At 38.7% G+C, this 14,895-nt stretch overlaps 2 protein-coding genes across 2 annotated transcripts in view; one reads left to right on the top strand and one right to left on the bottom strand.

Moving 5' to 3' along the window:
• The window catches only part of LOC107555304 (arf-GAP with GTPase, ANK repeat and PH domain-containing protein 3-like), a 99,263-nt gene extending 96,554 nt beyond the window's left edge, over window positions 1–2,709 (top strand). Inside the window, exons 19-20 of the mRNA XM_016238066.1 lie at window positions 1,676–1,931; window positions 2,006–2,709. Of these exons, the coding sequence (XP_016093552.1) occupies window positions 1,676–1,931; window positions 2,006–2,218 (469 nt within the window). The 3' untranslated portion in view covers window positions 2,219–2,709. The remainder of the gene's footprint in view (window positions 1–1,675; window positions 1,932–2,005) is intronic.
• A 7,883-nt stretch (window positions 2,710–10,592) lies between these two features.
• Window positions 10,593–13,787, bottom strand: gbx1 (gastrulation brain homeobox 1). The gene is made up of 2 exons (XM_016238351.1): window positions 13,212–13,787; window positions 10,593–11,746 (listed from the first exon to the last, which is right to left on the bottom strand). Exons 1-2 carry the CDS (start codon window positions 13,645–13,647, stop codon window positions 11,232–11,234), a joined length of 951 nt encoding a protein of 316 aa, XP_016093837.1. The 5' UTR covers window positions 13,648–13,787; the 3' UTR covers window positions 10,593–11,231.
• Window positions 13,788–14,895: the final 1,108 nt, after the last annotated feature.

Raw genomic sequence — 14,895 nt, forward strand, 5'->3', positions numbered from 1 at the left:
GTTTGGGACGACCAGAACGCTTCCTAGAGCTGGCTGTCCGGCCAAACTGAGCTATCGGGGGAGAAGAGCCTTGGTGAGAGAGGTAAAGAAGAACCCAAAGATCACTGTGGCTGCGCTCCAGAGATGCAGTCGGGGGATGGGAGAAAGTTGTAGAAAGTCAGCCATCACTGCAGCCCTCCACCAGTTGGGGCTTTATGGCAGAGTGGCCCGACGGAAGACTCTCCGTGCAAGACACATGAAAGCCCGCATGGAGTTGTGAGATGGTGAGAAATAAGATTCTCTGGTCTGACCAAGATATAACTTTTTGGCCTTAATTCTAAGCGGTATGTGTGGAGAAAACCAGGCACTGCTCATCACCTGTCCAATACAGTCCCAGCAGTGAAGCATGGTGGTGGCAGCATCATGCTGTGGGGGTGTTTTCAGCTGCAGGGACAGGATGACTGGTTGCAATCGAGGGAAAGATGAATGCGGCCAAGTACAGGGATATCCTGGACGAAAACCTTCTCCAGAGTGTTCAGGACCTCAGACTGGGCCGAAGGTTTATCTTCCAACAAGACAATGACCCTAAGCACACAGCTAAAATAATGAAGGAGTGGCTTCACAACAACTCTGTGACTGTTCTTGAATGGCCCAGCCAGGGCCCTGACTTAAACCCAATTGAGCATCTCTGGATAGACCTAAAAATGGCTGTCCACCAACGTTTACCATCCAACCTGACAGAACTGGAGAGGATCTGCAACTTGGAGGAATGGCAGAGGATCCCCAAATCCAGGTGTGAAAAACTTGTTGCATCTTTCCCAAAAAGACTCATGGCTGTATTAGATCAAAAGGGTGCTTCTACTAAATACTGAGCAAAGGGTCTGAATACTTAGGACCATGTGATATTTCAGTTTTTCTTTTTTAATAAATCTGCAAAAATGTCAACAATTCTGTGTTTTTCTGTCAATATGGGGTGCTGTGTGTACATTAATGAGGAAAAAAAATTAACTTAAATGATTTTAGCAAATGGCTGCAATATAACAAAGAGTGAAAAATTTAAGGGGGTCTGAATACTTTCCGTACCCACTGTATATATAAAAGGAAGACAATTTGTATATTTTTTATTTATACACTAATTTTAAAGGCATTAAAAGCATTTAATGCAAATATAAATAATATATCTAGCTTAAAATTGTCAGCCGTATACACATGTATCATTGAAAATGGTTAAATATCCTATACATTTGTTATTTTATACATTTATTCTATTCATTTATTTATAAATTGTGGACAACATGCCTTAACTATGTGTAACATGATATTTATTGTTTAGTTCATAAAAATAGTTTTTTTTAAAATTGGTAAAATTTCTGAAAGTAGAAAAACATATATGCAATTAATATAAAATAATATACTAAATATAAATATGATAGATAGATAGACAGACAGACATAGCTATAGATAGATTATTTAAATTTATATAACAAAACCTAGTACTAAGCAGCAATATTTACCTACATACAGTTTTGCTAAAATATTCTAAAGTGTGGATTTTATAAATTGATTTATTTGATTCAGAGTTTTGATTTGATTCACTACACTGGAATGGTGTTCGCTATCAGGATGACCACTGATAAACAAAGCCGTGTGTTTACAGGAATAAAAAGTTGAGCTCTGTTTGTGTCCTGATTCTCAGGGAAGAGAAGGAGCGCTGGATCCGGGCGAAGTACGAGCAGAAGCTGTTCCTGGTGGGGCTTCCTCAGTCAGACGTACCGCTGGGACAGCAGCTCCTGCGGGCCGTGGTGGAGGACGACCTGAGGCTGGTGGTTCTCCTGCTGGCCCACGGCACCAAAGAAGAGGTCAACGAGACGTACGGGGACGGAGACGGACGTACCGCCCTGCACCTGTCCTGCGCCATGGCTAACGTGGTCCTCACGCAGCTGCTCATCTGGGTAAGAACTCGCTTTTTGGAAGCGCCTTTCGTTCACAAGTGTTCGTCCATCATTCATTTCCTCCTCTGTTTCAGTACGGCGTGGACGTGAAGAGTCGCGACGCCCGCGCTCAGACGCCCCTGTCCTACGCCCAGCGAGCAGGAAGTCAGGAGTGCGTCGACATCCTCATCCAACACGGCTGCCCCGGCGGCGGCGGCGGAGTGTCGACGCCCACAGCCACCCGACACAATCCCAACATCAACAACAACGCTCAGTGCGAGCTTAACCGTAGTGTTAGCATCATGTGATCGTGGCTCGCAGTGTCTCTAGTGTCTCTTCTCAAAGATGTTGATGTTCCCATAGATGCTGCTCTCGTTAAATGGCATCATTTCCCTCAGCAGTACAGTACGTCTTTATTAGGAAACTGTGCGTAGTGCCACATGTGTCACGTAAAGCCATTACCCTCATGACGACTTCCTGTGACCAATGTTAGCGTGCAGCGAGAATTAGCAGTGTTAACATTATCAATGCGTGTTGTTTTTAAGCTGAAGAAAATTACGTTTTTAAGGATCCTTTCTTGTGTGTGTATAGAACAAAAAATGAAATGATGGGCAACAGGTTCTAAACAAAATAAGTTTTGTTTTTTAGGTGCATCAGTTTAAAAAGAATCGGACAACAGTAATGGATCCTCCGCTTTGCTCCCACGCGTTTTTGTCCATCAGAACATTAAATGATGTTGTTATTTACTGTCCCTCATGTCATTACAAACTTTCTTTCTTCTGCTGAACACACACACACACACACAAAAAAGATATTTAGAAGAATGTTGGTAACCAAAGAGTTTTGGTTCCCATTGACTTCCATTGAATTTTTTGTCGATATAATGGAAGTCAGAGGGAACCGAAACTCTTTGATTACCAACATTCTTCAAAATACATTCTTTTATGTTCCACAGAACAAAGAAAGTCATATAGGTTTAGAATGACATGAGGTGGAGTAAATAATGCTAGAAATTTCATTTTTGTGTGAACTATCCCATTAAATCAGTGATTTTGGTGAAACCTGTAAAGAACATGTCTGCGTACTTCACCCTAAAATCAAAAGAACAAATATTTACTACTTTAATTTTAAGGTTTAATTGAGTGTAAAATATTGTTATTTTTTAATCACTACAAAATACTGTATTACAATAATAAGAATAATATTGACAGAAATAAACAGTAAAATATGAATAAAAAAATATCCAGATGCATTTCAATAATGAAAATGTTGGTGGAAAAAATGTGGGGGGGGGGGGATTCGCAATGCAAAAAATCTCAATGGTCCTTAATGCTAAATATATTTTCTCGTTTTTTAATTTTTGGGTGACCTGGACATGTTTTTGTGAGTTTCACACAAAGATCTAAATGCTTCATTAAATTCAACTTAATCATGTGATTTTTTTTTTTCAGATTAGTGCTAAAAATCAAACATTTAAGTGCATTTTTCACTCCAACTTCACACTTTTAATAGTTATATACCACCATTGTGCCCTTGAACGAAACTCAAAAACACTAAGGCTGCTGGGTAACGCATTACCATTTGTAGCATCAGTGCAATATATCAAAACCCAAATCATCACACTCATTGCGATTTTACATTTAGCCTCTCCGTGATTGTCTTGGAAAGGCCTGATTACCTGACGAATACTGTGTTATTACGGATGCCTTGTGCGAATCATTTCTGGACCGCTCTGAAGTGGTCTTCTAACTGTTTGACACTGTCCTGCCTAATGACAGATCCATTCAGTAGCAGCGGACGGTACCGACACACTAGATTACGAAATAAGACGCTCTCGCCGTCAACTCCTTTGTTACGAGTCTAATGACCTCCACACTTGTGACGGTGTGGCTGTTTTTGTATCCATTAGAATCCAGACGTGTGTTTCTAACTGAATGGGACGGATGGGATGGTGATGTGGATTATGTACAGATGTGTGTATAAAATAGCTTTTCCTGCTCCCTCTTGCAGCTAGCTGTGTGTCGTGTGGGCAATTTCTGGATGAGATGGCCGTTATGTACCCATCTGAAACCTATCAGCCTTAACCCTCGTTTGCTAGTGTGTACGCCATCAACTTTTACTTGAAATATGAAATCATGATTAGAACTTAATATTTGGCACATGTGAGTTAAAGGGAAAGCGAGAGGAAGATGTCCTTACCTGACAGTATTTTAAGTTTACATGTTTTTTAGGTGTTTTACCTTCTAGCAGGTATGTTTTCTTTCTTATTCGAGTCAGATTTGTACATGCAACCCTCATCTAACTAAGCTTTAGGAGAATTGCCATTGATTTTAAATGCAACGGCTTTTAACATCTTTTTAAACCCGTTTTAATTCTGGAGGCTCATTCCCAATGACATGCAAGGAAGGTTACCCTCTTGATCTTCATAAAGTGAACATGTATCATTTTTTTTAAATATACATTAAGTTTGGGCTCCTGCGTATTACATGAGGTTGCTAAGATGAGCTTTTGGGAATATGGCAGTTGAAAATAATATTAAACACTCGCCTGTCATCCCTGCGACTGCCGGCTTATTGAATGCTGGGATGCACCCATAAAGCTCCTCAAGTAGCCGTATAGCAGAGAGAAGCACCGTTTAGTTTTAAAGTTTTTTTGGTACCTGGTTTTGGGTCTCAATGTGTCAGCATTGTCTGGCCGTTAAGGTACTTTGTGTATTATATGTACATTTGACATATTTATAAAAGCAAGATGTAAATAATTCCTTTTGTTGTTGCTTTTATTGAGCTGTTTGATAACTTTGTTGTTTCTTTTAATTTGCCATTGTTTTTTAATTGCTCCCTCTGAACGTGATGGAGCGCTTTCATGAGAGTTAGCTGTTGTGTGATTGGATGCTTGGCTGGCTATTGACATAATAAACACTCCAATAAAATGATTTATACCATGAATGCTGAGAAAGTTTGTCATTCATTCCTTGATCATATGAAAATGTGTGCTTAAGACTGTCAAAATGTCTTCAAGCTTTATTGTGTGTTTTCTCAACTACAACACATGATCATGGAAAATCAGAATATATCTTTTTTTTTTATATATATATTTTTTTTTTCATGAAAAGTTGATGGAAACTTTTAGCTTTTAGTTCATATAAGTTATCAATATCTAGTGTAGTCCTAAAAACTGACTAATTAGCTTTTAAATAGTATGTTTTGTACGTATTTTGTCCGATCACAAGAAGTACACTAGCATTCCTTACAGGAAACCAGATCAAAATATTAATAGCATCATCTTTTACTTGTATGGAGCGCTGCAGTTATGATGTAGTTTTGTAGGCCAACCCAGGTTGCCTTAAAAAAAAAAAAAAACATTTTCCAATAAAATGTTATGATCTTGTTCATCATGATACTTTTCACAAATGAAACCAACTTGTATGAATTTTGAAGCCTAAATGCAATTGCCAAATACAAATCTAAAGTTAGGCTTAACATCACAACTAAATTTCTTTCCAATTTAAAAAAAAAAAAAAAAAAGTTGGAGTTAGAATAGTTTGCAAAAGCTTGTCAAAAAATCCTGATGGATTCCAATAAGAAAATAGTTCTAATTAGAATTTCTATCATAGTTTGAAACCATACCAATGAGATTCTTATTGGACTTGAGATTCCTGTGAGATTTTAATTTTTTTTATTTTATGTATATTGTCTTGGTAAACAAGCTGCTGCAAAGAAAATTAACGGAATAAGAACAACCCCCTTTGTAACAGAAAGTCCTATAGTAATCTTAAAGTTCCCAAATATGATAGAAATGAATTAGAATCCTGTACACTTTTCTTATTGGAATCCTTTAGTATTTTTTAACAAGTAAAAATTGGCTAGTGAGTAGATGAGTTTACCTTTTTGCCGCCTTGACCATTTAGCCACTTATTACATATATATAATATCATAGACTAAAAGCCTGTGTTAACTACAGACCTTATTTCAGGCCTTAGTTCAGTGCCACCTGCATGGTTGTGACGTAAACAAAATGAAGCCATCTGATATTTTTCCTGGAAGATTTTAAATGCGTATTTGTGCTTAAAACTGGTTTTGGTTACATATTAGCATATAGATGCTCCACTCAAAGCTTCCAGACATGGCCTAAAAGCCCGAAAAAGTCAATTTTGCTTTCATAGGCTGTTTAATTGTCATTTGATGTTTTCTTTCCTCGCATTCTCTCAATCTTGCGTTTATCCCTTGTTCTTTCTTTCCCGTCCTTGTTTGGATTCTCTGCGTCTCTCTCTCTCTCGCTCGCTCTTCTCAGTGCGTTAATTTGCCTGAGAATGCATTAGCTGTAATGAGAGCTGAAGGCCGAGGGAATCCTCCAGGGTTCCATTAATCATGGCCCCTCAGACAGCCAACCTTGATTACAAGTGGCAAGAAATTCATTAGAGCCGCCACTAGCTCTGACTCATTAGGCAGCCAAATTAAGGCTATGATGGCACTGATGAAATTCATCGCTTGTTTATCCTGTGTGATTTGATGCATCTGCCCATACATCAGCGGCGTGGGCGTCCACCAGACACTCCCCAGGATTCAGGCCTTGTGCTTCCCATCCCTCCTCTTCCAAGACTCGGCCGCTTCCGCCGAGGAACAGGAATAGCCGGTACCTCGCGCTTCCTAACGATCCGTTAATGAAACAAATGCTCGGATATCAATTAAACAATTAATCTGATTGTCATAATGAGAGTGTTCCGCTCTTGACAAGCTGTGCTGGTACTCCCATCACCGCATCCTCGGAACAGCACCTTGTGGAATATCTCTGTAGGCTATTTGGTTTGCGATTCATAGTTTTTATTTTTTTTTTGTGGCGGTGCTATAATAATTAAAGCTAGTTTAATTGGCATAATGAGAATGCTAATTAGCAGAGTCTCTAAATGAGGGGATATGTAAATGCAACAGCTCATAGGCATTTACCACTAGCGGTTACTGGAGGCTGAAGCAATTAACTCACACACTACACACTCGTGTCAGAGCGGCATGCTGACAATACAAGTCAAGAAAGTTCAGAGATTCCTCATTAGTTTATGAGATTGTTTTCTGCGCGCGTAATTTATGGGATTGTTTTTCGCACTTTAAGTGAGCTGGTTTCATCAAATAAAAACAGTTCGATCTAAATGTGAAGACATGAGCTCTGCAACAGGTTTTTCAGAAGGTCAGGGTGCAGCTTTATGGAGGGTGTGGATTCACGGCTCAGTGTCGCTTTCGTTCTGCCTATTAGCACTTATGAGAGAAAACAGTTGCTGGTGTGTCATACATCATGGTACGTTACACTTGGCATCCTGTTGCTGTTTCTAAGCAGCTTCCAGTTATATGGCCACACTGGTCCTGCCTCATTCCTGTATAGCTCAAACAGCAGAGCATATGCCAGAATCATGAGATAAATGCGTGTAACTAATGCATAAATGTGATCCTGTCATGTACACACAGCAGCAGAATATGGTTGTTGTCAGTCCTGTTTCTTTCTACATGACACTCCAGAGAACGAATGCATAAAGAATGGCGATTTAAAAAAAAAAAAAAGAATTACTAGATGATAATGTCTCTGGTTACTAATAATACTTTGGGCAGAAGTCGTCAAGAATTGTTGCGCCCCTGATGAGAGGACAACCTGCTGCCATGGTTACCACTGTGTCAATCATCAAGCAGTTTGCAGGTGTGACTCCTGTATTCCGTTCACACACAGAACAGCGATTTAGATTTAAATGCTGTTATCATTCTTACAACTTTCCAGTGTGTATGTGACCTACGACTAGATTTCTGCTTAGAAAACCAGTCTCCCCTGATGGTTTGAAATGGTTTTAATGTTTTTGTTTTTGAGGCTGTGGGACCAGCTTAAACTGGGTAAAAGTAGTTCGTCAATATCAAAGACATTCTATTCCAGCATTTTTTGTCTCCATTTGCATATTTACATTAGTGAAATGCAGCTTAATTATGGCAATATGTGCTGCTATACACTCTTAAAAATAAAGGTGCTTCAAAAGGTTCTTCAAGCGATGCCATAGAAGAACCATTTTTGGTTCCACAAAGAACCATTCAGTCAAAGGTTCTTTAAAGAACCATCTCTTTCTTACCTTTTTATAATCTGAAGAACCTTCTTTTGCCACAAAGAACCTTTTGTGAAACAGAAAGGTTCTTCAGATGTTAAAGGTTCTCTATGGAACCATTTAGACAAAAAGGTTCTTCTATGGCACCGTGAAGCACCTTTATTTTTAAGAGTGTAAGACCACAAACATTTGCATTATCACTATTTCTAGCCCAGGTTTCTGGTTATTTGATGCATCACACATCATATATCTTGTTATTTCATGTCATAAGTAATTAACATTTGAATAAATAAAAATAACATTTAATGAAACTTTTGATAAAGATTTATGTTAATTATTTATTCAGTTAAACACTACTTTCTATAAATGTAACACTTAGTTTAACAAAATTGTATATATGCATTTAAGAAACGTTAAAACAGTGGAACGGAACTTTTGTGAATTAAATTGAAATATATCAAATGTACTATGAATGTGTGTTATCATTCACGCTGTTTAGTTTTCATATTATACTCCTGTACATATATTTTACATGACATTTCTGTAGCTCAAACTAGCAACGCCAAGGTCATGGGTTTGATTCCCAGGAAACACATGAGCTGATAAAATGTTTATCTTGAATCAGTGTAAGTCGCTTTGGATAAACACATCTGCAAAATTCATAAATGTAAATAGTTTACCTGCAAAGCTGTGTTTCAGCATCACTGTATATGTTGATGTAGTCTGTGAACAGACTGTAGTGACTGAATGAGACTCAACCCTGGAACGGAGAGAGAGAGAGAGAGACCCAGCGTGGTCTTTTGCTCTCTCCTGTAATGATTGATGTTGAAGTTCATTACAGTGTGTTGGATATGACCAGTGTAATAGAGCTCCATCACTCTCATCTGAGACAGCACGGCCTCCCAAAGAGAGACAAATGAGTCTCGTGCTCATTAACAAAAAACCTCTCTCTCTCTTTCTCACACACACACACACACACACACACACACTGTCTCTTTCTCTCTCTCTCTTTAGATGGCCTGCACTGGTCATCATAGTAGACTCTAATGACTGTTGTCTGCTGCTTTGTGTCAATGTCAGTCTTTCTCAATTATTGTATGTTTGTAAAAGTGTGCTTTCATATTCATTGTCTTTTTCAAATTCCTCTCTAATTATACAAGTAGGCCATACTTTTCAGGTAATAAGAGAACGGTGAGATTTTGTCTCTTTCTCTCTCTCTCTTTAGATGACCTGCACTGGTCATCATAGTAGACTCTAATGACTGTTGTCTGCTGCTTTGTGTCAATGTCAGTCTTTCTCAATTATTGTATGTTTGTAAAAGTGTGCTTTCATATTCATTGTCTTTTTCAAATTCCTCTCTAATTATACAAGTAGGCCATACTTTTCAGGTAATAAGAGAACGGTGAGATTTTTAAGTCCCAGTTATGGAACAAATAAGCTAAGTACAGACATGCACATTAAATGCATTACATTTGTTACAAATATATTGGAGCATGAATGTTGTCGTGCAAACTGTGAATCTTTCTTATGTATTTTCCTCATGTGGCTATATAGTCTCATTTAACATGATAAATAATGTTTTTAACCGAATCAAATGCATTTTGTGTCAAGGCTAAACGGTTAATGTTTCATGTCAAAGTCATAAAAATCGAATATCTGCAGAAGTTTATGTTGAATGAAAATATAGACTGCAGATAATGCATGTTTGGTCTTTTTTTTATTTTATTTTTTTAAGGAGGCCAAAAGAAATGAGTCAGACCAATAATGCTCATTTAAAGAGAAGAGATGTGGAAGGCTCAAGCTTCACAATGCTTCCACTTTCTGCGAAATAAAATAAATTAATCTATGTTCAGTTTTAACAGAAGGATATCTATTTTACCCCATGGTCTCTTGACGCTGATGACAGATGTGCTCTATTACCTGCCCAAAATGCATCAAATAAAGTAGATCTGCTGGATGTAAAGAAGAGCTAAGACACCTTTAAAGGATCCACAACTATTTCAACCAGAAGAAAAGAAAATAGAGATCTAAGTTGTGACCTGTGCATTAAAACAATAAATGCCCTAGAAAGAGATATAGCCAAATTAACATTTCCTGATATTTTTTCTAATGTCTTTATATTTAAAGGTTCAACAGTGGACAGTATATATATATATTTAAGCATCATTCTTATAAATTGTATATAATAATTCAATTGTGTATGCTTATTATGTCCTTATATGTTTACTAAACTATGGTCTTTTTATTATTAATTATTATTAATTTGACTTTGTATTTACTACATTTATTTTAAGGACGAGTAAATAAATAATAAAAGTGATCAAATAGTTGCCAATAAATAATTGCCAGTAGTCACTTTGGTATAAAATATATATCAATGAGTCAATGCATGATCAGTAATTAGTTAATTTGTTTGCAAAGAAGACTAAAACTAATACAGTATTTAAGAAGAACCAACATGCATGCAATGAATAAATTTCTTCTCCGAGCAGTTTTATGCAACCATATTGCACATTTATTGTGACGTCGATGGGAATATATCACTCTGTCATTGTGTTCTTGAGCTTATTTATTTCCATCACCGTTTTTTTCACAAAGAACTGGGGGAGATTCCGCCTCTAAGGGACAGAAATGCTTTAAGAGCACATGCAAAAATGGTTGAAACAATGAGAACGGCCCGTTAAAATCATACGGGAAAATTAGACAAATGGCAACATGCAAAAACTCACTAGACAGCAACTTATAAATACTTATTTAAAAAAAAAATGTATCTTTACAGTCTCGTATAGTGCACATTTGTGTCGCATGGACACATTTAATATTTACAAATGTACAAAGTAATAAATTAAAAATAAAGACATTTTAGGGGAGAGAAGGAAAAGAACAAACCTGAACGTAATGTCGATATTGAACAGATATAAAAGTCGGTAACACCTTATAATAACTTTCAAAAAGTATAAAATGCTTAACAGGTCATGTGTTAGCCTACGTTCAAATAGCATAGACTTTGATTCATATTGGCTATTCAGAATTGAATGTAGGCTAGCCTATGACCCGTTAAGCATTGAATAGGCCTCCTGTTTTTAATTGATGAAAGTCGTCAAAGTGTTACCTAAAAGTCACTGAATATCCTTCTAGATGCTGGAATGGTCTCCTTTTAGGTGTGCTTCATGCATCTGTAGCGTGTGACCCCTGACCTGTGGGAACGTGGGTCATGTAAATGTTCAGGGTCATTTTCATTGAGGAGTTCATGGCCTGCTGCCGGGTTCGATCTGTTGATGTTGACTCCGCACTGCGAACCTGTTGACGTGCACGGGAATGGGCACCACGATTTTGGGGTTCCTGATGGGCTCCCCGGATCTGTTGTTGACGTTGCCGGCTTTGATCCGTTTCCATTTGGCCCTGCGGTTCTGGAACCAGATTTTGACCTGGACCTCGCTGAGTTTGAGTGCGTGCGCGATCTGAGAGCGCTCGGTGAGGGACAGATACTTCTTACAGTGAAACTCCTTCTCGAGTTCCAGCAGCTGTTCGCTAGTGAAAGCAGTCCGCCTCCTCCGGCTCTTTCCCGCAGAGCCGCCCGGCGGTAACGCGTCCTGTGAGCCGCCTTTGAGTTTGCTTTTCTGGGACGCTGAAGCGCAGGTGTTCCCGTCGGAGAAGCTTTCGTTCTCGCTGTCGGCTGAACTGTCCTCCCGGTCACTGCACGCGGCCTCCGCTGATTTCAGGTCCAGTTTCTCATCATCTGAACTGTAGAGCTTGGTTTCGCCTGAAGAGAAGGAAAATGAAGACAGTAATCATTACAAATATTCCACACAGATTTGGGCAGTTCAAAAGACAAATGTAGGATTAATGTGAAACATTTCGACCTTCTAAAATCGAAGTTTAACTAATAGCAACATTATAATTGGTGACGAACTGCATTGAAAAGTCCTTTTTGACAATCTCGAATTAATTGGGCTATATTAAAAAAATAAATCGAATTGATATAGCCTAGACTGTAGGAATCAATCGTCAAATTCTCTAACAAGATAAAAAAAATGTTAAAGTGCGCTAGAACATTAATTATTTATCGTTTGCTTTCTGCTTGATTCTATAGGCCTAGACATTATTTCATAAATATCCTAAAACATAGACTAATAAAATCCAACAGGAGCGTAACTGAAGCGTTTTTATTCTACTAGTCTACATAGTCAATTCTAAAACTGACTTTTACATTTATAACTGTAAAATACATTTAAAGTGTCAACCTGCAATTTCACTGCACATTTTCGATGGCGAATGTTTTTTTTGTTTTTTGTTTTAAAAAGGTGTTTAAACTCAAAAGCTCTAGTAGAAATGACAGTATTGTAGCAGGTCCGATTGGGAAAATATATTTGTATAATTGATAATAGTTATGAAATAATAAAACACTGTAACTACAGAATAATTGCTTTTGTTTATATCGTTTGCTTTGTGATTCAGTCCGCTCTATTTTCAACTTTAAAATATCTAATCCTGCTGAAATTATTTAGAAATATCACCAAATATTATTTTTAAAACCCAAATCGTTTTTTTTAGCATTGTTTCGAAACTCTCCAGTGGCAGGAGTGAAGGCCTGTGCCACCTGAATGCAAATCAAATGACAATGGAAGTTTCCAAGATCAGATGTGTTCATTTGTCTTTCGATAATTCTATGAACTCCATAAGAACAATGACAGATGATAAAATGCATTGTTATTCCAGCACACAAAACGACTATTTTAAACAACGTTGGTGAATTTTCATTCAAAGGCCATTGCCTTTTTTTATTTATTTATTTTTTTTTTACTATTCTTAATTTTCAAGTTTCATGACATTTCGTACTGAATGTAGGCTACAACAATCTTAAAGTCCATGCATAAAGTGTTTATGGAGTTCCACATAGTTAGAAACATGTTGCTGAATGGATTTTTGCGGCACATTATGTTCACCAAAAGCGCATCATTCTTATCAAGAAACATTTTTATAAAATGTTCGTTTTACATTTACATGAAAAGTTAGCATATTGGTGTATGGGTTTATATCTAACTCAACAGCAGCAGTTTCCTAAAGAACTAGAGAATAAAAGTTTGTTGTGGAACTTTCGGCATCAGCCTGTAAACCCCTCTGGGTTCTAAACAGAACTTGTATTTTGAATAATTAAAGACCGTTCGAACTTTTTGCGCTCGTAATCAAACCACCTGTCAAAGAGAGAGTTCGTGTCCGGTGCTCACCTGCAACCGCCTGAAAAGTTTCCGTGAAATTGAGGAGTTCAGAGCCCTTGAGTTCGTCATGTGGGCTCTCCTGCCGGTTCATCCCCGTCCCGTCCGCGCCTAACCGTGGTCCCGGCATCTCCTGCGGGGCATAGAAACTATCTGGAGGGTCCGAGAAACTGGGCAGGGTGGTGGTAAGCGCCACCATGGAGGGCATCCCCTGCCCCAGCCCCGCGCAAAAAGTGTTCGTCAAGCGCCCCGCGAACGATGCCAGCGGTGCCAAGGGAGGGATGCCCGACGGTAACGACGAATGAGACAGGGCTTGTGGAATCATAAACGGTCGGTACGGCATAAACATCGGGTAGCCCGTGTACAGCAGGTGGCCCGGCCGGGGCTGTGGAGTGCCAATCAAAGAATCAATGGAAAACGCCGTGCCTGCACCGCTCGGTCTCTGCATGGTGAACTGAGCGCGGTCTGGTCGAATAAATCCCGTGCAGGGGCCTTCTGAGACAAATCACCCAAATGTGGTCCACGGTTATCCTGATGGTGCTGTAGGGTCCTCGCCGTCCAACTGACTGAGATCTGATGCGTTTTTTGTCTGGAGCTCTCAGTGTCTCAGCTACTGTTTGTCACATACTGAGACATAAACACACACACGCACAGCCCTCTCTCTCTCTCTCTCTCTCTTTCTCTCTTTCTCTCGGTTATCATCAATACAAGAGGATAGAAGGGGGAGTTGCCCTGGAGACTCATCCATCTTCCTCAAATTACGCTTCATTTCCTTATTCAGTCCCTGACTTTTTAGGCCGCCTAGAGAGAGGGGGGGTAGTTTCCCAGTGGGTCAAGTCCCCTCCTCTGGAAAGCGAATGTGAGGGGACTGCGCTGACCACACCAACCCAATCAACTATTATTAATTTTGATTGATGATAAGTAATTACTTTGTATTCAAGGGAAGATATATAACAACGGTTCTTTTGTTGATTCTTTCAGAGGCCGATGGCATCGGAGTCGTGAGGGCGGAGAGGCAGATGTTTCGGCCCTCTTGTGAGAGAGAGTCTTCTCTATTCTGTCGGGAGAAAGAGTGAATCTGGCCGACAATTATCCCCAAGAGAGAGATTGCACTGATGAAATGACTTTTGAATGTAGAGATCTGTGTGAACTCTGGGGGGGGGGTTTACAAAATATGGCTATAAATATCTACATCTGTTTATTTCTTAAAAAATAAGTAATATTCCAATTTAGTTGAAGAAACATCAAGATCTTAGAAAAGCTATTTTTTATATTGGTATTTTTTATATAGTTTCTCTCTTTTTTCTAAAAAAAAAAAAAAAAAAAGTGTTTATACAACTTTTTACATTTTTGTCAAAATTTAATTTTTTTTTACATATCATGAATTTTTAGTCACGAATATGGTGCGAATTTTGGGAGGGCCTGACCCTCCTAATTACACTTTGAACCTCCCTAAAGTCAGTCAAAACAAACGGTGGGGGGTTAAAATGTGAAATGTAAAATAGCCTGTACATTTGTGTGGAAATGTGAATTGTATACATTTCAAAAGCGTTTTTAAATAACCTTTCAGTCGCCACAGAAGTTCAGTAAGTTCGCTAAATGTATAGTTCAGTAAGTTCGCTCGCGATAGCGTTCGCCTGAGGGGGTAACCATAGCAACAGCAGGCAGCGCGAGCGCTTTCCGTTACGACCCAGGC

Source organism: Sinocyclocheilus grahami, unplaced genomic scaffold (genome assembly GCF_001515645.1).
Source record: "Sinocyclocheilus grahami isolate Dianchi unplaced genomic scaffold, SAMN03320097.WGS_v1.1 scaffold19.1, whole genome shotgun sequence".
In the NCBI taxonomy this organism is placed as follows: Eukaryota; Metazoa; Chordata; class Actinopteri; order Cypriniformes; family Cyprinidae; genus Sinocyclocheilus; species Sinocyclocheilus grahami.

Excerpts from the sequence above, each read along its gene's own strand:
- gbx1 (XM_016238351.1), bottom strand. The coding sequence starts at position 13,647 with ATGCAGAGACCGAGCGGTGCAGGCACGGCGTTTTCCATTGATTCTTTG. Across the intron at positions 11,747-13,211 it reads AACTTTTCAGGCGGTTGCAG|GCGAAACCAAGCTCTACAGT; the intron begins GTGAGCACCGGA and ends CCTTCTCTTCAG.